The 23198-nt window shown below is 39.1% G+C and overlaps 3 protein-coding genes across 6 annotated transcripts; 2 read left to right on the top strand and 1 right to left on the bottom strand.

Moving 5' to 3' along the window:
* Nucleotides 1–1210: 1210 nt before the first annotated feature.
* On the top strand, nucleotides 1211–3327 carry LOC128628830 (structural maintenance of chromosomes protein 2-like). The gene is made up of 3 exons (XM_053673753.1): nucleotides 1211–1346; nucleotides 1602–1795; nucleotides 2823–3327. Exons 1-3 carry the CDS (start codon nucleotides 1262–1264, stop codon nucleotides 3030–3032), a joined length of 489 nt encoding a protein of 162 aa, XP_053529728.1. The 5' UTR covers nucleotides 1211–1261; the 3' UTR covers nucleotides 3033–3327.
* A 1384-nt stretch (nucleotides 3328–4711) lies between these two features.
* On the top strand, nucleotides 4712–8800 carry LOC108280224 (uncharacterized). Of its 4 annotated transcripts, none has more exons than XM_053673790.1 (9): nucleotides 4712–4800; nucleotides 5449–5601; nucleotides 5822–5980; nucleotides 6209–6361; nucleotides 6601–6753; nucleotides 6987–7124; nucleotides 7216–7276; nucleotides 7957–8032; nucleotides 8663–8800. In XM_053673790.1, the coding sequence occupies exons 1-9, from the start codon at nucleotides 4780–4782 to the stop codon at nucleotides 8709–8711; spliced, it is 963 nt and encodes a 320-aa protein (XP_053529765.1). In that variant the 5' UTR covers nucleotides 4712–4779; the 3' UTR covers nucleotides 8712–8800. The 4 variants fall into 4 exon arrangements, with proteins under 4 accessions (XP_053529765.1, XP_053529764.1, XP_053529763.1 ...); XM_053673789.1 differs by having other exon boundaries at nucleotides 6595–6753; nucleotides 7219–7276; XM_053673788.1 differs by having other exon boundaries at nucleotides 6595–6753.
* A 1-nt stretch (nucleotide 8801) lies between these two features.
* Nucleotides 8802–21502, bottom strand: LOC108280223 (adenylate cyclase type 10-like). The gene is made up of 27 exons (XM_053673787.1): nucleotides 21315–21502; nucleotides 20587–20634; nucleotides 20465–20503; nucleotides 20232–20375; nucleotides 19946–20151; nucleotides 19797–19842; nucleotides 18834–18916; nucleotides 18467–18664; nucleotides 18052–18173; nucleotides 17882–17958; nucleotides 17407–17578; nucleotides 17211–17263; nucleotides 16868–17113; nucleotides 14712–14996; nucleotides 14152–14194; nucleotides 13770–13983; nucleotides 13559–13684; nucleotides 13285–13451; nucleotides 13044–13191; nucleotides 12491–12695; nucleotides 12305–12401; nucleotides 12089–12204; nucleotides 11618–11735; nucleotides 11306–11501; nucleotides 10873–11061; nucleotides 10583–10720; nucleotides 8802–9985 (listed from the first exon to the last, which is right to left on the bottom strand). The coding sequence occupies exons 1-27, from the start codon at nucleotides 21442–21444 to the stop codon at nucleotides 9956–9958; spliced, it is 3636 nt and encodes a 1211-aa protein (XP_053529762.1). The 5' UTR covers nucleotides 21445–21502; the 3' UTR covers nucleotides 8802–9955.
* Nucleotides 21503–23198: the final 1696 nt, after the last annotated feature.

The raw sequence follows: 23198 nt of genomic DNA, 5'->3' as shown, positions 1-23198 counted from the left end.
ATTATACACTGTTATAAAATATAAAGTGCTGTTCTTTAATAATACTAATTATAATAATAAAAAGACCATTCTTGGCAAATTGCTGTGGTATAAAAAAAAAAAAACAAACACTTTGCTTTTATAGGAAATAATCCCCTTCATGGACCTTTCTCAGTATGCTAACTGTATTCTGGCTGTTTATCACTGGGATTTTTTTTATGTTTGGTTGCCAGATGTTTCTCAACCCAACAGTGACATTAAGAAATGTACTCACTTTTTTTTTTTTTTTTTTTTTTTACAAAAGTGAGTACACCCCTCACATTTTTGTAAATATTTGATTGTATCTTTTCATGTGACAACACTGAAGAAATGACACTTTGCTACAATGTAAAGTAGTGAGTGTACAGCTTGTGTAACAGTCTACATTTTCTGTCCCCTCAAAATAACTCAACACACAGCCATTAATGTCTAAACCGCTGGCAACAAAAGTGAGTACAATCCTAAGTGAAAATGTCCAAATTGGGTCCAAAGTGTCAATATACTCAGCAGGTGTGCATTATAGCTGACACCTAGTTGAACACTTTCCAGTTGGTTATATGACTGTAAGTCATTTCTATCAAATGCTATTGAAGTTAGATCGTGTTTAACTGATTTTCTAACAATGTAACTTTAGAGACGATCCCTTAATTACTGCATATCCGCGAATATCGAACGTCCAACCAACTTTATTCCAGAACGTAATGAGCGTGAATTTAATCTACCGTATTATATTTCTAGATAACTATATATTTTTTAAAAAAATTTAAAAACCCAACAGGAATGCGTTTTTATAAACGTGTACTTTTTGCATATAGGTGCTCGGGCCCAGACAGCCTCTGTGCTTTCTAAGCTGGCGGAGGTGAAAGACGTTCAAGACAAGTTAAGGGCCAAAGAGACAGAGCTTGCTAGTGTGGAAAAAGAGCTCGGCAGCTTAACTAACTTTTGTTAGAGAGAACGAACGGTTTTTAATTTTCCCTGGTAGGTATCGTCGTCTGAAGCAGCAGCTGGACCTGAAAACTGAAGAAGCTCAGATACTGGAAACCAAACTCCAACAAAGCTCTTTTCACAAACAGCAGGAAGAGCTCGAGAACCTCCTCAAGACCATTAGTACACACACACACACACACACACACACACACACAGAAAATCTGTGAACGCCTGCATGTTGTAGTGATCAGCATATGTGATTTAATAGCACAACGTACATTAATAATCCAGTGTATTCTAATATACAGCAGATGTGATGGGAGAGTTTGCGTGTTCTCCCCGTGCTGCGGGGGTTTCCTCCGGGTACTCCGGTTTCCTCCTTCAGTCCAAAGACATGCATGGTAGGTTGATTGATGTCTACTCTAAAGTGTCCGTAGTGTATGAGTGGGTGTGTGAATGTGTGTGTGATTGTGTGCCCTGCGATGGATTGGCACCCTGTCCAGGGTGTATCCCGCCTTAGGCTCCAGGTTCCCCGTGAAAGCCCTGAAAAGGATAAGCGGTGTAGAAGATGGATGGATGGCTGGATCGATTTATATATATATATATGTATGATTTTTTTGAGTGAAGTTGAGTGTCTGTTTCGTTTCCTGCGTTAGAGGAAAGCGAGGAGACGCTGAAGAAGACGAAGGAGGTGCAGAAGCAGGCGGAGGAAAGGTACAAAGTCTTGGAGAACAAGATGAAGAATGCCGAGCTGGAGAGGGAGAAAGAGCTGAAAGCAGCGCAGCAGAAACTCAACCAGGCAAAAAGCAGAGCAGACGCCTTCAATAAGAGACTCAAGGAGAGACAACAGGTTCTATAGTCGTTCAAATAAAAAAGCATTTTAACGACGACAATACAACTGCTAGCAGTTGCATTGTGGGACACTACTGTGGGAGTTTTTGATTTGGTTCTGCGCACTCCAACTATATTTTTTAGACCACAGATTGACACCTCAGGTGCACTTTTAATACTCCCAGAAGTGGACAAATCAGACAAATCAGAACCCAGGGATAAGAAGATTGCATGTTCAGGCACTTGGGGGTTTTAAGAAAAGAAAAAAACAATTACTTATGAAATGGCGCACTTATATAGCGATTTTATCCAAAGCGTTTTACACTGTGTCTCATTCACCCTCACACACACACACACACACACCAATGGTAGCAGAGCTGCCAGGCAGTGTCTTGCCCAAGGACACTTCGGCATGTGGAGTCACGTGGGCCGGGAATCGAACCGCCAACCCTATGATTAGCGGACAACCCGCTTTACCACCTGATCCACAGTGCACCCTGTGTGTGCAGAGTTTGTTCTCTCTGTGCTGCGGGGGTTTCCTCTGGGTACTCCGGTTTCCTCCCCCAGAGGAAATACCCATGTCCAAAGACATGCATGGTAGGCTGATTGGCATGTCCGTAGTTGATGAATGTGAATGTGATTGGCACCCTGGGATACGCTCCAGGTTCCCCGTGACCCTCAAAAGGATTAAGCGGTATTGAAGATGGATGGATGGTACAACTGCACTAGTTTGTTTGTCTATTTATCTATTATTTTAGGGGGGGGGGGGGGGGGGGGGGGGTTGGATGTTTTGCAATCCAACTCTGGTTACTTCACAAACCTTCACTTTTAGTTCCGAGTTTATATAACGCTATATGTGAACAATGTTAAAATGTCAAGATTGAAGAAATTCTGCTCTGTCTGGTTTCTCTCCATCACACACTCCCAAGTTTATACATTGAAATATAATAGTTTGTATGATTCTCAACAAACAATCTGATTCAAATGAATACAAGTTGTCTGAAATGTTTTTGTTTGTTTGCTTGTTTGTTGCTTCCCTTTTGTAGTTTGTGGTCGTGTCACTGAAAGACGGCATGTTCACCAACGCCGACGTTCTGTTTAAGACCAAGTTTGCGGACGGGATCTCTAGAGGGACATGCACAGCTCAGACACACGAGGTGGAAAGGTCTGGGCCAGCGCGCACACGACAAAGCCAAGACCAAGGATACACGTCAGCGCGAGATCCTCGCCCGCTAAACGCGTGCAGATCATCTTGATCAATTTCGCTTCTTTATTCTAAACGCACTCGTATACTTGTGGGGGTTTTTTGTTTTGTTTTTTTACATTACTTTGAAAAATTTACAGGTGACCCTGATTTGAATTGCACTTTTTGTGACAGTTGTCCTGAAACTGTGGTGCATTTGTTTTGGCACTGCCGATTTGTAAAACCGTTTTGTCCAAATGTTTGAGATTTTATTACAAAGAATATTCACGGACAATTTATGTTGCTATGGAAACATTTATGATTTGGTTTTTTGGAGAACTGTAGAGACAAACGCAGACAGGTTTATATAATAGCTTCCATTTTATTCTTTTATTGGCAAAATTCCATTTTCACAAATAAAAGTTTTCCTGTAAAACAACAACAACAACAACAACCCTGTGTTATATCTTTCAAGAAAGAAACGGAACATTATTTTAACTCAATGCGATTCTCTATGAAGCAAAAAAGCAGTTCAAACTTTGAAAATCGGTCAACTTTTCAGTATCTTTATATAGATCTACATTAAGCCTCCTCTAGTATGAAATTGTTTGTTACATCTATGATGTCTATTCTTGTATTTTCAAATATCTGTAAAAAAAAAAGAAAAAAAAAAAAAAAAAAAAGAAAATTGCGTTTTAATCAAAAAATAAAATTAAAAAGGAGCAAAAAATAATAATAAACAATCGGTTACAGTGCGATGTCCAGTGAAAACTTCAACTTCATTTGTCCATTTTCAGAGAGGGATGAAGTTTATTGTCACTTCATCAGTGACGTCAGAAAAACATTCAAATCAATTCAAACCTGACTGATGAGATCAGCTGTGTGCATGCAGCAGCTCAGTATAAAATCTTCTGTATGTCGGTGAGTGACATTAATCAAGTAATTATCTAACCGAGACAATACTCGGTTTAATCTCTTATTTTAAAATTGTGACCCGAAATAAAGACACCAAACTTTAATTTTCCTTGTTTGTGTGGAACCACATAAGGGTAGCCTTCATCTTTTGTAGCTTTAGTATATTTAACCTGGAAATATGGTACAGCTTTAAAATAACTTAAAGTACTTTAAGGACTGCTGATCTGCCGTTTCAGCTTTACTTTAAAATGTAAAAAGGTACATCATGTGCACCCTTGATATAGTACCAACACAGCAACATTTGATAGCTATTTCTGGGTCTCTAATGCCATCATCATCATCATCATGTTGGTTTAATTGACCAGTTTCATGGATAAACCTGTTATGGAAGTAAATCCCAAATGTAGATGTTAATATTTCTTGTAGCGCCTGTTATTTCAGTTCTTTTAAAAGTATGTTCGTCATGACATTCCACATGATCAATGGCTGTTTAATGAATAATAGAGAAAAAAAAATTACATGAAAAAGGGCATTATGAAATAAAAAATATTCTTTAAAAAAACTGCAGAAAATAGAATATTGCTCACATGATAATGACTTAAATGTCTTGATTTTACACGAATTGATAGTGAAGTAATGGGGAGAAGGGGGTGGCGGGGGGAGGGGCTGTTGCTAGGTGTTGTTTTTTTTGAATATTAAAATAGAATAGAATATTATGCTCACACAGTGACGCTTTAAATAAAAAAAAAAAAAAAATACTTCTGACGCATTCCAACTCATAACTCGCCTGCGATCGGATCCTTTCAGCAAACCTCACATCTCTTAAGCAAATTTTTTACATTTCTGAACATCTCTATTCACCTTTTTAACACCTTTACCATTAATCTGAGCATTTTCCTGCACGAATGTCCTCTTCTGAAGAAATGGTAAGCTTTCAGCAGATATAGTAGTGTTATGAATAAGGCCATTAAGCGATTTAAACTTAACTGTAGCTATTCATATGTAGTTTTTATTGTTAGGAAGGACAGGTGTTATTGAAATATTCACTATCTGTGTGACAATTTCCGTTCTCGTCAAGAGGGGGCGCCCAAGCCTTAATCACGAATCACGAAGACTGAACATAAACGATACATCCTTGTAGTACACGAAGTCAAATATCTAGACCTGTGTAGAGTGAATCCTTTCGGTGGTGAGTGTGTACCATGTGAAAAGGCTTTCTGAACAAATAGAGCAACTGAGTAAAGGAGATAAGGATTTTCCCCTCAGCACCCCAGCTTTTTAAATGACCTAATCATTCCAATATCATATCGTTATCTTTTCTCATTAACATGAGGCCTAAGATGTATGGGATAAACAGCCTGATTTTCTAATCAGACATACAACACACACACACACACACACACACACACACACACACACACACACACACACAAATATATTTATGGACATTTCTCTCATGCTATATTACAATACTACTTGTCTTCATTAAAGAGTTCAGCACAGGGAATTGATACTCCTATTTATGTCTCTTAAGCCTAACCTACCTCTATTTATTTCTTCCCCTCCTGCCACAGCCGGATTACACAAGCTGGGATTCGTCCAACTCTCAACCGTGGGTTGAGGATGGTGATGTCCAGCACTTTGCCCCTGTTCCCCACGTGTACAACCAGGAACAGGACTTCACCCCCATCACTCAGGGCCAGGCGTATTACAACCTGCCTGCCCAGGTATGAGACCGTTTTTATTCTAATTGTAGGACTGTTTAAGTTCAGAAATTATGTTTTCATGTCAATATAGAATTTGCATTTAATAACAGAATTATTTATGTCTTTTCTCTCATTCTGTCTTACATCTATACATTAAAGAGTTCTACAGAGAGAGTTTATTGAATGTCGTGTTCAGGTCTCTAAAGCCTAACCCAAACCCTGTTTGTTTCTTCTCCTCCAGCCACAGCCATATTGTGCAAGTTGGGACTGGTCAAACTCTGATCCGTGGGTTGAGGATGGGGATGTCCAGCACCTTGTCCCTGCCCCCCATGTGTACAACCAGGAACAGGACTTCACCCCGAGCACTCAGGGCCAAGCGTATTACAGCCTGCCCTCCCAGGTACATGTATAAGACCGTTTTTATTCTAATTGTAGGACTGTTTAATTCAGAAATTGTTTTATGCCAATCTTGAATTTGCATTCAGTAACAGAATTATTTATGTCTTTTCTCTCACCCTGTATTACATCCCTACATTAAAGAGCTCTATAGACTGATATAATTGATTGTTCTACTTAGGTCTCTAAAGCCTAACCCAAACCCTGCTTGTTTCTTCCCCTCCTGCTACAGCCATATTGCGCAAGTTGGGATTCGTTGAGCTCTGAACCATGGGTTGAGGATGGGGATGTCCAGCACCTTGTCCCTGCCCCCCATGTGTACAACCAGGAACAAGACTTTACCCCCAGAACTCAGGGCCAAGCGTATTACAGCCTGCCTGCCCAGGTATGAGACCGTTTTTATTCTAATTGTAGGACTGTTTAAGTTCAGAAATGATATTTTTATACCAATCTTGAATTTGCATCTATTAACAGAATTATTTATGTCTTTTCTCTGATGCTGTATTACTATACAGTATAACATCTCTACAATAAAGAGTTCTACAGAGAGAGTTAATTGAATGTCATGTTCAGGTCTCTAAAGCCTAACCCAAACCCTGCTTGTTTCTTCCCCTCCAGCCACAGCCATATTGCGCAAGTTGGGATTCATCGAGCTCTGAACTGTGGGTTGAGGATGGGGATGTCCAGCACCTTGTCCCTGCCCCCCATGTGTACAACCAGGAACAGGACTTCACCCCCAGCACTCAGGGCCAAGCGTATTACGGCCTGCCTGCCCAGGTATGAGACCGTTTTTATTCTAATTGTAGGACTGTTTAAGTTCAGAAATTATGTTTTTATATGAATCTTGAATTTGCATTTAATAACAGAATTATTTACGTCTTTTCTCTCATGCTGTATTACTGTACAGTATTACATCTCTACAATAAAGTGTTCTACAGATGAAGTTAACTGATTATCCTAGTTCGGTCTCTTAAGCATAACCCAAACCCTTTTTGTTACTTCTCATCCAGCCACAGCCGTATTACCTCAGCTGGGACACAATTTTCTGCTTTGGACCGTGGGTTGGAGCTGGTGACCTGCCACACCCTATCCCATCCTCCCACATGTACCACCAGGAGCAGATATTCACTCCCAGCGCTCAGGGCCAGGTATAACAAGTGTTTAAGTATTATGATGTTGATTCATATACTACCGACACTACACCACAGTGTATCACAATACTGCTTGCTTCATGTTCAGCAGATAGAGCTTCCAGGGATGGCTGCAGTGTCAGAGAACCAAAATTACAGCTCCATGCCTGGTAAGGACCATTTAAATGACAACATCCAACTCCAGTCAGTGTCCCTGTCCTAATAATAATAATAATAATAATAATATTTCGCGAGCAGGCGAAATATATCCATGACAGTACTTATAATGATGTCCTAACACGTACTGACATTTCACACCACCAAACTTACTCTGACATCACACAATGCCATTGAGACAATCGAAATATATCATTAACTCTGACTATTCGTATGCTTTTAAGATATTTATCATGCAAATTTGCCTCACAATAATTTGGACATGTTTTATGTTGCACAGTGTATTTAGAGATGCTTACGTATGAAGTCAAAGCCAACGATTAGGTATAAATATATACACGTGACCCCGGTTAGTGTCATGATATCAAAGGTGTAAATATTGTAAGTGAGACATTTTACATTCCAGTTTCAAACCATTTGGTAATTTGGCAGTAACCATGGCAAAAACCTTCCCTCATGAGAATTGTCCTGTAACAAGCGTTTTGTATTTACTCAAATGCTTTTAATATTATTGAATATATTTGAATTATTGTTCTTCTTCTCTTTGTTTACACTTTTAATAATAGCCATGTATTGTCTCTTTATCTCGGAGAGTTTCGCATTGTAATTCTAGTTTAGGCTTTTTAAATATTTACTAAGGTCAATAAAGCAGCTTAATTTGGATGGCTTACAGATAACACGAGACAGCAAGGGATATTATGGAGGAAAGTGGAGAAAAAAAAATACAGCTGCTGCTGTGCTCCAACTTGGTAAGCATGGATTTAAACCTCACGTGTAAAACAAAACAAACAAACATACAAACAAGCAAAAAAACAAACAAACAAAAAAACAACCCACCGACATCATATAGTCTGTAAAATGTGTAACAAAACATTAAAGATGTTCCCTGACCACAACTGGATGGTGCAAATAGTAAAACACTATCGGCATGAATCATGTTTTAATATTTTTTGGTTCAGATGAGGGTGTGAAGCCCTCCGCCCCTGCAGCCCCGCCCACTGAGGAGACTTTACTCCAGGAAATGTGTTTCATTACATTTCATTTCAAATTATTCATTAGTATACAGGTGCATCTCAAAAAACTGGAATATCGTGGAAAAGTTCATCTTATTTTCGTAATTTAATTCAAAAAGTGGAACATTTCATATATTCTAGATTCATTACACATAAAGTCAAATATTTGAAGCCTTCTTTTTTGTTTTGATCTTGACGATTACGGCTTACGGCTCACGGAAATCAAAAATCCAGTATCTCAAAATGTTCGAATAAAGAATTTATAATACAGAAATGTCGACGTTCTGAAAAGAATGTTAATTCATGCACTCAATACTTGGTACACATGCTTATAGTAGACATTAATGTACTTTTTTTTGTATCCAGGATTAGGTCTAGAAACCATCCTGATAATTTCTTTCAGGAATCTATATGAAATCTTAGCAGTTCACATCGACCTCCCCATAACTGGGGTGACATTCGGCCTCAGGAGAAAGGGATGGTCAGAAGGAAGATACTTAGAGGAACTTTAAAATGTTGTATATTTTATTGCACTTTGCTGTACAAAGGGAGGGGGGCACACAGTAAGACGGTAACTAAACAACACACACGGATACATCCTTCTTTTTTCTTTCTTTGCACGTTAATTCCGGTTGCCTTTTAGTGTTTCATGGTTAAACGTGCTGCAGATCATGCCATATAGTTCATAATAATGACAGATACAGATTTGGGTGCGGTTTCATTGTTATTTCCAATATGTATTTTCATGCGGGGGGTAGGATTGTGTTTATTTTTGTTTACTATAATTATTTGATGTGTATATTACTCATTTGTTTGTTCATGAATCATTTCGTTATCTTTCTTAAATGAATTAGTTTATTTACTCTAATTGTGTTACTAAATGTTAGTGTTATTCTCTGTGTGTGTAATGGACTAGTCCTTTGTGTATATAAGGTCCCCTTGTGTGTGGCTTGGGAAGTGATTTTTTGTTGTTGTTTAGTTGTTATGATTATTTATTTTTGATTATTGTTGTTTGGTTCTGTGTAGTTGACCCTTTTTATGGGCCCAGACCTGACGTTATGTTCATTCAGTTGGGTTTTTTTTTTTATTTTATTTTTTTTAGCAATTTAACTTGTAACTTTGATTGGTTTGCATTTAATAAATTATTTTTTGTTTGGAAATCCTGCGTTCCTTGCCTTGACTGCTTGGTCCATCACAACCTGGATTAATTGTGTAAATTGGGATTTATTGCAATTATTCGACAGAGCCTAATTTTCAAGCTTTTATCATACCTGTGACAAATTTCCAAATTTCCGACAAGAGCACAGCAACAACTTATCCAGGAAGTCACAAAAGAGCCAAGGGCAACATCAAAGGACCTACAGGCCTCTTTTGCATCAATGAAGGCTCATCTGAATTTTGCCAAAACACACCTTCAAACCTTTTGAGAGAATGTTGTGTGGACTGAAATTGGAACTGTTTGGAAGACAGGGGTCCTGTTACATCTGGCGGACACCAAACACCGAATTCCACAAAAAGTACATCATATCTACAGTCAAACATGGTAGTGGTGGAAGCGTGATGGTGTGGGGATGCTTTCCTGCTTCAGCGCCTGGACAACTTGCAATAATTGAGGTAAACATGAATTCTGCTTTCTTCCTAAAGGAGAATGTCCGGTCTTCAGTCTGTAAATGTAAAACTCAAGCGCAACTGGAAAAAAAAGAGCATTGTGCAGGAGTGCATCGCTACCTTGCAGGAAATTTCTTTCAATTATCAAGACTTGCCTCATAATTTGCATAAGAACTAAGTCTGCCATTGCCAAAGTGTTTTTCTACACTTTAAATCCTAAACATTATGGCTTAATCTTGTGCATGACACCCTGGACAGCGCAGCTGAAGAAATGCATAATGGATGAATGGGGAAAACTTCCGCTTGCTAAACTTAACCAACTGGTGTCTTCAGTGCTCAAATGCTTAATAAGTGTTCTTAAAAGAAAAGGTGATGTTACACAGCGGTAAACAGTCGACTGTCCCAACTTTTTCGGTGTGCGTTGCAGTCATAAGATATGAAATGATTGTATATTTTCAAAAATAAATTCCCAAAGTAAAACATCAAATAGTGTGTTATTACTGTGTTTTAAATCTTGTAAGGGATGAACTGGGATGAACTTTCCATACTGTCCCAACTTTTTCAGAATTGAGGTTGTACAGTAAATGACTGTGTATGGGACAAATAAAATGCATCCTCTATTCTAGGTGTCTATAAATAACCTTCAAGTTTTTACAAAATATGGGAACGGCGTGTAACCTCTGCTTGTTTCAAGTGGAAGCGATAGTCAAGCAGCTCCTCAGGCTGGAGTTTTGCTGCTTTGTCCCATCTGGGCATGCTCAGAACAGCTGTAGACCACTCCGCTGGAGTGTGGCTGCATGCACCAGAGCAGTCAGCCTACGAGAGAGGAAACCAAATTCACTAAAGAATGTAAATTCACCAAGACTCTTCTATGACATACAGTCAGTTTTCAGGCATTTTTCTTGACTAATGGTAAAAGGAAGTTGGTGGACAGCGTGAGGACATTCAAGTGTGAGCTTGTGTAGTACCTGGCTCTCCCTGATCCACATCTGGTCTAGAAGGTTGCCCTGTTTCTCACACAGCACCAGAGCTTCCTTGAGGAGGTCCTGCGCCTGCGTTTTCCTTCCAGTCAGCTGGTGCAGGTAAGCATTCAGGTCCAACACACGCGGGGCGAAGATGTGATTTCTTCCAAATCGTTGTGTGAAGTCTGAAAACATCTGTTTGAGAAAATACAGCATGTTACATTGTGTATATAGCGGTTGGGGAAATGTTTATGTTTAGGTAGTGTAGTAGCTATAATGTAAAAGATTACACATATACAGTAGTTCTATATTATCACATATAGACCAAGTTTGGAAAAACTCTCCATACAGGTTCACATTAGTGTGAAGTGTATTACCTGCCTTATTTCTGCTCATTTAAAAAAAAATCGGAATTAAAGCTTTTAAAAAAAACAACAACCTTTCGTGCTCTTTCAAGCGTAATCCTTCTTTGACGGTTGCATTCAGTCAGTTCTTTCCTGAAGAGTAGGACGCTGCACTCCAGGAGCATGACCACACCACTGATGGACTCAATGGAGGTTGGAATCTGAGCGTACACTTTATACGCCTTATCAAAGAAGACTGCAGACTTCGCCCAATTTTCCAGCCGTGCATACCTGAACACGCACACACTTACAGAATCAGTGTTTTGGTCTTACGCCAATCCTGAATGCTATCTGAGACCTGTGACTGAGAGTCACATAGAGTAAAGTTACTTAGAGTAACTCCTCACCACAGAGCCACTGCAGAGTAAAGATGCAGCATCAGACTCTTATCAGCTTCTAGGTTCGCATCTGACCGAGACTCTTCCACGAAAGCCAAACACTCCTCGAATGGCCTGAATGCAAATCCTGAACCAAACGAGGACAAAACGGTTCATGTTCGAGCATGTTTCAGATGAATATTTTCAAGTCGGTTTACTGTTTATCTATAAACAGCTAAAGTACATTTGACCATGGACAGCGACGGGCTGTACTTACGATACATGGGTCTGAAATATGTATTGAAAATACAAAATAGTGTTTCTAAAATTCATACTTGAAGATTGTAGAATTGTAGAATAGAAAAATACTGATCTAATACTTCTATTACAAAATGTAATATTTAGATTATATTTTGCTCCATTACGTATTTTTGCCCATCGCTGTCCACGTGTAACAGAAGGAATACTCATGGATGTGCCTATGAGTGACAGAGCGCATACCAGCATACAGCAAGAAGTTCATGCAGGCAGCATAAAACCAGCCCTTAGCTACGCTGCTCGACATTTCTTTGCTCAGATTCTCCAAAGTCTGGATCTGCCGCACACTCTCGCTGTATCTGTACACATCGACACACATACACACACACAGTCACGTGTTCTGCATCATGGGTATAATTGTTTCGAGCAATAACTGGAGCAACATCAACCCGCACCCACCTGTCAGTGAGGAGCAGAGGCAGATGTAATGCAGCTGTGGTCCTCGCGTCCAAACCGGGTCTGTTCTGGACTTCACTCAGTTGCTGAGCTCGCATAGCTGTCGAACGCATACCCCCACACACTTAGTCTTGCTCTTTCATATGCACATTAGGAAACTGAGCCGTTAAGAAGGACGTGTCTACTTACTGCACTCGATGGATTGCTCCAGGTCCCCTGTGCACATTTTAACGACGGCAAGGGTTCGAGTCAAGTGGCTGACCAGCCTCCGTCCCTCACGGTCGTCTGACAGGCTGGCACAAGTCCTGCACAGGAAGGCTTCGAGACGCTTGCACCCGCTCTCCTCGCCTATAAACTGACTGTACTTGAGATAGTCGATGACGGAGTAGAGGATCTGCAGATACAACAACCACGATTTGTTATTCTTGTCCGTGACATGGGCATCACAATCTAGTCATGAATGGCCCAAGACTTTTTAACACACCTGAAGGAAAATCTTTAAAAGATCACGCCTGTCTGGGATCTGTGTTTAACGATCTAGGTTCATGCATTAAAGGTATAATAAGTGACTGTGAAGTTAACTAAAAGCAAATATTGCAAAAAGAAAAAACAAAACATGTCCTCCATTAAATATGATTGAACAGACTTTTAATTAGACTCTTTCTCGACTCTAATTCACCTTTCTCCATTTTCCTTTTCTGTGATTAATCCAGTCTTAATCCTGTCGAACTCTGGCACTCACCATGAACGGATTGACGCTCTGGAAGGCAAGATTGATTTCCATGGTGATGGCCAGCGATGCACTCCTGAGCCGGCCACGCATGCAGCCGATTTGCCACAGGAAAGACAGACAACCGAAGCATTCCTGCAGACAGTCTAGCTTTCTTTCCCTACACACACACAACCATCTTATAAAACTTTCTGAATTCTGACCGTCTTCGTTTCTTGTGCAATGATAACATGATAACACAATAGACTCATACTCTAGGATCTGGAACTGTTTGGACCGGTAATGGAGTTTCTTCAGCTTCTCGTATCTGAGCTTAAAGGATTGTGCAACAGAATTGCGAGGAAGTTTGCAGTTCAGGATCTTCAAGGCTTCCTTAAAATTCTCCTCTGCCTCCAGAAGTTTCCCTGCTTTAAACAGAATCTGGGAGAAATTAAGACATAACGAAGACGTGACCTGTTTGTCTTTGCCAAGTTATATTTGCACTTTGGATTTGCACTTGAGTCTCGAATACCCGGGTCTTTACATACCTCTCCCGTGAGCCGATGCACAAACGCTTGCTGAATTTCACAGATTTGCACGTTTCCAGGATCTACAGGCTTCCCTTCTTTTAATTTCTCCAGAATGCACTTGGCCTCAGTCAAATACTCCAACGCCTGCAACAAGACACACTTTCTCACGGTCACGTGAAATGATCCCAACAGTTATACAGTTAAATAAGCAGTTAGACTGCACACATACCCTAGCATCATTCTGAAGATATACACAGGCAGCTGCACTCTCCACCAGGTGCCAAAATGTCCTGGGCACGTCTCCTGTACACCTCCAGTGTCTCAGTCTAAGGATGAGTACTGTCTCCACTAGCTGAGCACACTCACAGCTGCCTGCGGTCGTCCTATCACGTGCTTCCGTCAGTCCTGACTTCACCTTGGCCAGGAAGTTCTCTGTATCATTACTGCATACATACACACAAGCAATGTTACTCCCTGTATATGGTGAGCTTACATTACATTACAGCAATGCATCTATCAGATTTATCAGCATCTGTACATAAGCTCTGAATCACGATCACATCTCTAGAATAAATGTTCCGTCTATATGAATGCAATCACTCCATCCTCACCCATTTCCTTCAGTTGGGTACACCCGACTTCGAGAGCGAATGCCTACACGCGGAAACAAAAATTATTATTATTTTACCATTTCTACACATTTTTCTCACAGTATTTATAAACATAAGCAGACCTCCACAGAATTCTTGAGTGTGTCTTTGTGTGTCTACAGTATATTTGCATGAACTTTTTCCGAACAGGACCGACTAATTGGATGATAACACGTTGTGGTCGATGTGACTGATACGGTTCGACAAATTGATCAGTATTGGTGAAAATCTTTCGATATTCCACAGGAAACCACATTCGTAAACGTGATGCTATTTTTTTAACAACTTCATTAAACCACTTATTCATTCTGAAATAATGAAATCATTATCATGTTTATATAATGTAAGTTATATAAACCGACTGAGAATCTTTCTTGTTGAACTACTGACGTCTGTTTCATTTCTGACCACAGAAAATGATACTGGCCAACACTGTAAACAATCTGAAGGTTTAAGCCATTAATATATGTTCGTATGGGTCAAGCCCTGGAATGGAAGTCAAGAAGATTTCAATCTCTGACCTTGGCGCCGAAAGATCTTATAATGCTGCATTTCCTTGTAGAGCTCCTGGACATGCTTTCCATCGTAATATATGGCTACTTTGTGTCTCAAATGGAAATTCTTGGCTTTGCACTTGCTGCAGTGGTAGGGCGTTTTCTCCAGGAATGTGGCACAGTACTTGTGGATCTCACGGAATTGTGTCTCTTCCAATCGTAGCTGCTCATACACCATCTTCTTTTCATCAATGTTGCAGAAACTCATCTTCCGACACGGCCACACAGGCTCCACTGAGAACCGAATGTACTCTGAGAGAGAAACACTTTAAGTGTCAGCACTGTTCAGTATTAGACAAGAATTACATTTAGGGTTATTAAGTGATTACAGTACAATCACAAGGATTTCATGCTGCTGAAGCAGGATTCACGACAATTCTTTATTTGCTCAAAATTGCGCCATGCTTTGGGTGCTTTGGAAACGTAAATATTTTATCCAGTGCTGATAAAAAGCCTTTTACCACCGTGTTGAATTCCACTTACAGTTATTCATCCTTTACCAAACATTCATTTTTATAACCTGTGTTTTCATAAGAACGAGTCAATGAAGTATGTTGAGAGAACTAGAGTTTTAAAACACCTTTATTATTACCAGTAAAACATAACAGTTCAATAACACACACACAAAAAAATCATTCTTTTTTATCCATTCACGTTCCAGCCGCAAAATACCGGATATTATATTCAAGCTTTCACAATATCTCTTCAAACGTCAATATGCTTTCGAATTTAAATTTTTTAAAAAAATGTATTCCCCATAGCGGAACAAAAGGAAAAACCGTGTCATATTCTTGCTTTAACAAGTCGTTTGAACCCATTCACTCTATTAAAATTATTTCCAACATTGATTTTCTGTTTATACTTAAATAAATATCCATTTCTGCCTGACCCAGTAGAAAGTTTATCAAACGGCCCTTCATTTGTTTCCTCTGTAATACTTAAAGCCAAAAATGAAAACAAGCACGGTAAACATTTCATTAAAAGCCTCAGTCTTTGTCCTCCAAGTCCTCCAAGGAGTATTAATACATTGTATCAGACTTTATTTAAATCCTTTACACGTATTTAATGCAACGATTAGCCTCCGATTGATGTTAAACTCCGGTCGGTTAAATCACTTGAAATTGCCAATGGACAATTAATTTGGCACATCAGGAGAGATATTTAGACCTGGAAAATTATCCTCAGAAAATTATCTAGGTTGAAGTCTGCTATTAAGCAGTTGTGTAAGGTTTCAGTTGCTTTAGGCACTTTTGGGAGATCATTTATAAAATTGCTGTACCAATAACTGATCCTTTTTTCTTTGGTAGAGAGTAAAAAGCTTCTTATTTGGTCTAAACTTGTACGTCCACTGGAATCTTTCTTCTGACTACTCACAACCGACAAGTCAGAGGACTGTCTTGAACTTTCTGCGCCTGAAAACTCATCTGCACTAACTTCTCCCTCCTCAAATTCTGAACTGAACACTGACATTAATTTTTTTCTTTTCTTCTTCCATTTGCCATCTATTAGATTTCCTCTAAACTGCTGGCATTTTAAAATCTTCCTCATCCTCCCCGAAAAGAGGAGAAGAGCAAGCCCGGATCATCTACCTCTATACCAACATTATCCTGTTTTCCCTACATCTTTTTCCTTCGATTTCATTCAACACATCCTTCTTGGTTCCTTTCTTCTCCTTCCTGCGCTTGCCTCAACACGATTCGTCACAGTTTCCCCTTCATCGACTTTTTCACAATTTTTTTTACGACTTTTAACTTCCTGTATCTTTCGGTCAGTGTTAGAACCTCGAAGTTGTGCTTCTGTATCAGGACAAGAACGCATCAGATCCCCTTCTTTACCACACCCAAAACATTTCGGACTTTCAGTAGTCATCGAAATGATCAACCTTAAACTTGAGAGCATTATTCAAATCCTCTCATTCCTCAAAATCACGTGTACTTGCTTCCTAAACAAAACCAGATGTTTCAGCAATGGAGACTTGCAACCTAAAGCTATTTGGCTATATTCCAATTCCATACAAATCTTCAACACGTTTGGCAAATCCAAGAAAAAGACAGAAATGGATAACAAGCCGTTAAAGTTGAGAAAGAAAAAAATAAATATCACAGCGACTCATAATCTCTTACCTTCGCAGCTGTTCTCGCAGTAACAGGTCGTGGTTGATGAGACGTTCCTGGGCTCTGAGGCACACTTGAAGATGCCCGCTTTAAACAGTGATCTCAGGAGGATTATGAGCTCCTGTTCATTCATATGAGGCAGCATGTACTTCAGCAGCTCAAAGGTGAAGTTGTCGTCGGTGAAGTAGCCAATAACAGAGGCACATTTCACCACCTCCAGCTCTTTGTCCGGCATTGTCAGCATGTTAGCTAACGCTAGACAAGATATAACAAAAAGTAATAAGTGCATTGCTGAGGTAAGACTTGTTTACAAAAAAGGACTGTGCTTCACTGATGAAAGTTAAACACTCACCCAATCGCTTGCCGACCGTCTCACCGGATGACAATTCAGGTTCATGAGCAAGCCTGTAATACAGTTCCAGTTGCTCAGATTATTAAGTAATCCACTTATGTATCACTCATTGTATTCAGATGATTTCTATCACTACAAAAAAAAAAACTACAATACTGCAACAATGAAGAAGAAAAATAGAAATGAATGCATTTACATCTGCTTTACATCGACATGAAGATACATCTTCAAATGCTGACGGTTCGTCTCTTCAGGATTGAAGGTTGAAAGAGGCAGCATGGAGTAAAGTTTGGTCGGCTTATCCCATGACACAACCCCCGGGTTTTCAAGCGACAACACTGCAGCCTTATGCACTGTATGTCCGGACACTGTCACAGAGAGAAGCGTTACAGTTAACAAAATATAATGAGTCTTTATTGGTCACATATACATATGCAGAGTGAAATTCTTTTCTTCGCATGTCAGGAGGTTGGGGTCAGGGCGCAGGGTCAGCCTTGATACAGAGAGGGTTAAGGGCCTTGCTCAAGGACCTAATGGTGGCAGCTTGGCAGCACTGGGGCTAGAACCCCCAACCTTCTGATCAGTAACCCAGCGCCTTAACCACTAGGCCACCACTGCCCAAATATCTATGTTTAGACTGAAGTAATGCCATGTAGGAAAACACTCCTTACCTCTGCAACATTCTCTCAAAGGGGTCTTCTGAAACTCGTACTCGACTCTTCCTGTAGCTACGCCTACAGAGATACACCTATAGGACACCAACAGGACTTAGTCAAAATGTGTGTAAGTGTGTAAAATGATAATGAGGAGTTTGTTTGGAACACTCCACGCTGTGACTTACGAAACACTGTCGATTTGTTGGCGGCACGTCTCATATATCCGGCAGACAGCCTGCAGTGCTTGAGCAATCTTATCCGGTCTCTTATCCCCAGGTAAGCCAATGGCACACACAAATATACAGCCCTGAAATCACACAACAGATCCAGAGCAATGACTGCGTGTGATGTTCCCATTCAGCTTTTACGTTGGTAAAAATTGCAGGTGTCTGAGTTTTCTCTGAAGGCTGGTCGAACTTGACCTTATTATTAGTAGGTAAGAATCTCGTCATGAAAATAAAACTGTAATTGTGGTTGTGACTGTATGTTACTTTATACTTTAAATCTCTGTAACACCATCAGCTGTGTATACCCAGCTAAATGTCTGCTACCGACTCAAGTTTTAATAATTCTATAATAACCAAGACCTGTGAAACGTACCTCATCAAAAAAGAAGACATCGCAGATTTTCCCACGGCACCTGAACATCTGCTCTGCAATAGTTTCGCTGACTTCGTGATGACCGAATCTCAGATCCGTCTGAGTCAGCACGAATTGCAGATTCACGAACATGATGGTGGTAGGCCATATCTCTGGAAGGGAATGATCGTGGGCTTCCCATAGCCGGCTGTCACGTATCTAATGGAAGAAAAATATATAACTCAATCCCATTCTCCATGTACACTTCTGGCGTTAGTGCAGTTGGAACACGAAGCAAGCACCAAGGACCAACTCCGACTAAGAATATGTACTGTACGACCATCTAGCATACTAATTCTGATACATTATTGCTTCAAATAGCACTCACGTTTTCCCAGACTTTATCCGTCATGAATTCTCGAATGAAGGTTTCTCTCTCCTTATTTGTTATTAAGTATGTTATCTTGGGGTCTAAAGAAATAAAACACGTAAATTGATTTATATATCAATAGAAATTTACGTATTATTTAATTTTATTAGTGTTTTTTCCTCGGCTTTATGTCCTACACTGTTATATTATTTGCTACAAGTCTTTAAAAGTTAAGGACATTATATTTGTTATTGTGCGCAGACTGTTTATCAGACTTGAAGTCAGTAGGGGATTTTTCTCTTACTGGAACTTTTTGTCTTGGTAATTTTGTTGGTTAGTTCAGTTTACTCTCCGAGTTGTTTTCACATCGTGGACAACTTTTGGTTATTGTATGAAACACTGCTGTCTCGTTTTTTTTTTATGGAGACTTTGGGTGTGTGTGTGTTTAGGGGAGTGTGAGAGTAAACAAAACATCCCAATGCTTTGAAGGATGTGAACTGGAACGGAGTAATGTTAGTCAATTGCGAATCTGTTTTTAGAAGATTTAAACCTAACATGGTGAACAAATTATATTATAGAATTCAGGCAATTTTACTGGGGTTATCTCATACAGTGTGGCAAGTAATAATCTGGAAAGACCTTTGTAATATCGCAGTCTAAAACTGGATTTAAAGAGAAGCAAATCAGTAAATGAATCACATGAAAATGAATCACATGTAAATGAATCACATGAAAATGAATCACATGTAAATGAATCACATGAATATGAATCACACGAATATGAATCACATGTAAATGAATCATATGAAAATGAATCATATGAAAATGAATCACATGAATATGAATCACATGTAAATGAATCACATGTAAATGAATCACATGTAAATGAATCACATGTAAATGAATCATATGAAAATGAATAAATAAATTAAAATATAGAAATTTACGTATTAAAAGCTGTGTGTAAAAAAAGTGTCTTACTTATATGGATGTGAACGTTACTCTGCTGTTCCTTGCTGCATCGCACCTGATGTATCAACATTTATATCGTTAACATTAAGTTCAACATTTTTTTGAACTTAAGGGAAAGGGAATTCAGAAAAGTCTGCTAGATGAGGTTTAAGACCAACCTTGACAGCTTCTTCATTTTCAGTATGTTTGACAGTAAGGTTTTGTCTGCCGCAGAACGGCCATGCTTCAGGGCACAGAACGATGTCGCCATGCTTCAGCAGCGCCTGTGCCGATCGTAGCTCTTCCACAGCCGGGCCAAAGACAGCACAACATGGTATCTTTTTATTTATTATTCTCATTTTGGTGAACCCCCCAGTTGATAATGCTACCAGAAACAAGAACAACATGTAAATATTCTATCAAATATAAAGGCACTAAATTATGCATGTAGAAATAAATAAGCACCTATTTTGACATATCGCTCACTGATATTCTTTATCCTTTGGAGTTTGCACACTTCCAGAATTTTGTAAGCACATTGGACAACCTGAGATAAGGTGTCACTCATCTGCACGTTCTCCTCCACCCACTCAGTCAGAATCGTGCAATCTGCAGGAAAGGTTATGTAACAGTGATGTACTGTCATACGTGCAAATATGTTTTCTAACAAATAATTTTCCTGAATAAAATAAAGATACCTGTCTGATGCAGTACATAACCGCCTGCAGCATGGATACCTGTAGATTCAAACAGACATTACAATCCGCTGAGTTCAAAATGTACTAAGAAATTAGTGCAGGGCAAAAAATTCATAACTTACATGCAGCTATTTCTGCCGAGCTGCTGTAGGGTACATATGGCCATTGTTCTGTAAAAGAACAACAACAAGAATAAGAAAATAAGAGTACTCCAGCAAAATACATTTAGTACAAAAAAAAACAAAAAACAAACAAACAAAAAAACGTAGAGTCCAAACTAATTTGTCTAAAAGGGTGGTATCTTCATGTTCACTAATTCAGTGGTTTTCAAAGTGGGGGCCGCGGCCCCCTTGGTGGCCGCCAGGGGGCGCCTGGGGGGCCTCAACAATTTGGTCGGAGCCACCAAGCCCATCCCTCCCACTTTGTATGTTTTCTCTTTCTCAGTCTCAGACAACCACACACACACACACACACACACACACACACACACACACACACACACACACACAATCAATTTGTAATGTTATGTAATGTAAAGGTGTTTTAAAGTAATGTAAATTACTATTTATATTTAAATTGTAATATCGTTCATTGTTCATGTAGTCAAGTTTTGTACTATAGTAAGTAGTGACAATGTAAACAAACAAATAGTTTATGAATTCTGATTGTTGCTCTTGGGAAAATAGTTAAGCATGTACATACAGCATAAGTGAGCATAAGTAATTAAGTATCACCAGTTAGAATTGTAGCTACATGATATTTGTGCAGTCAAGAAAATATTTACATATAAAACAAGCATTTGTTTTTACCAAGTAACCAGTTGGACAGACAGGCTGCCCGGCTCACCGACCTTCTATATACACATACATCAAAACACCAGTCTTGAATTCTGCGGCGCGAATTCCCTGTGATGATAAAACATTGTACAACTCAGAACGACCTATGTAAGAAATATTAATATCACCGGCGTCGAAATTCATGTCTGAATTTTCATTTCGTCCAAACTCACGGTTAATATAACCAGTAAACTGTTGCCAAGACAACAAGCAGTTTATTTCTGAACAATTACACATTCTATATTGCACTTCCAGTTGTGACGTCACAGACCAGTGACGCGTCCGGCTTTCTTAAAGCCCCGTTTTATTCAGCTGCAGTATTTGCCTTCAATCGCCTCTAGATGGCGCCTTGAAGCGCACTGATCTTTTACTGGAGGAATGAACGAAGGTAATATGAATGTAAAAATGAAAGAAAGAATTAAATGTTCATTAACTGTGAACACAAACTCACTCTCTGTTTAATAATCACACTTGGATGACTGAGAAGGGAAATTATTTTAATTTTAATGTAAATAATAATAATAATAATAATAATAATAAAAAAGTAAGTTAAAACACAAGCTCATTTATTTTTTAACAAACATAGTTAAATAAACAAATATTAATTAAAAGCAAAAAAAAAAAAAGGGGGGGGGGGGGGTTTGGGGGGAAGAGTAGAGCCCCTGACAGCCTACTAACAGAAAACGTCCACATTAGCACATCTGCAGGATTCACGTTAACATTCATTCAAGCTATATTCACCCGTTAAAACAGATGTTTCAGGTAGCGTCCCTTTATGTTGAAAAGCATCCCATTTTGAATCCCATTATATATATATACATGTACATATACATTATATATATACACACAACCCCGATTCCAAAAAAAACTGGGACACTGTGTAAAATGTAAATAAAGACAGAATGCAATGCTTTTCAAATCTCATAACCCCCATATTTTATTCCCAATAGAACATAGAAAACAATAAGGTGATTTTGAATTTAATGGCAGCAACACGACTGAAAAATTTTGGGACAGGGCCATGTTTACCAACGTGTAGCATCCCCTCTTCTTTTAACAACAGTTCATGTACGTCTGGGAACTAAGGAGAAAAGTTGCAGGAGTTTTGGGAGAGGAAGGTTGTCCCATTCGTGTTTGGGTCTTCTTTGTCGTACTTTCTTTTCATGAGTTTATATTCTTTCAGCATTTTATATTCTTATCGGCTGTAGTTTTCAAACTGATTGAGCGGGAATGTGTTGCTAAGTACTAGCTACCAAAGTTCGCTCAAAAAAACTAAAGCCTTCTTATATTATATGCATCTTATATAGTCGGTAAAGGCACGACGCCGAAAAGAGACAAAGACAGCAGAAAATAAGAGAAAAACTCAGAGCCCTTGAGAGAGAGAGAGAGTTTTGAGTCAACTCCGTTCACTCCAATAGACCTTTTTTTTTTTTTATACAGCAATGGCGGATCGTAGAGCCTCTCAACATTTCCCTGAAATTAGCACTAAATGCTAACAGCACAGTAGAGTTGCAGCAAAACAGACCGTTTGTGATGCACTTTTAAACGGTAAGACGTTTAAAGAATAAGATCGCATATTGTCAGTACGTCGGAATCAAATGAACTTGTACTTTAAAGCATATTTGTCACTAAATTAGTTTTAGGGTGTGTTATCAGATAACACATCAGGCTAGGATAGGCTACAGGAAGTTAGCAACATAACAAACCACGAGCACTCTATTAAATTCATTGTAAGATTCATTCTCTTAATGCAGTTCTTCGTTCCTCAATCTTTGAAACTGCTATAGGCAGAAGACATGCTACTGCTAATTTATAATTATTGAAAATAATATATCAAGAAATATTACTACACTTACAGGGTTCCCACAGGTCATGGAAATTTAATAAAGTCTATTCCA

This window comes from Ictalurus punctatus, chromosome 20, assembly GCF_001660625.3.
Source record: "Ictalurus punctatus breed USDA103 chromosome 20, Coco_2.0, whole genome shotgun sequence".
NCBI lineage: Eukaryota > Metazoa > Chordata > Actinopteri > Siluriformes > Ictaluridae > Ictalurus > Ictalurus punctatus.
This window is presented reverse-complemented; position numbering and strand designations above follow the sequence as displayed.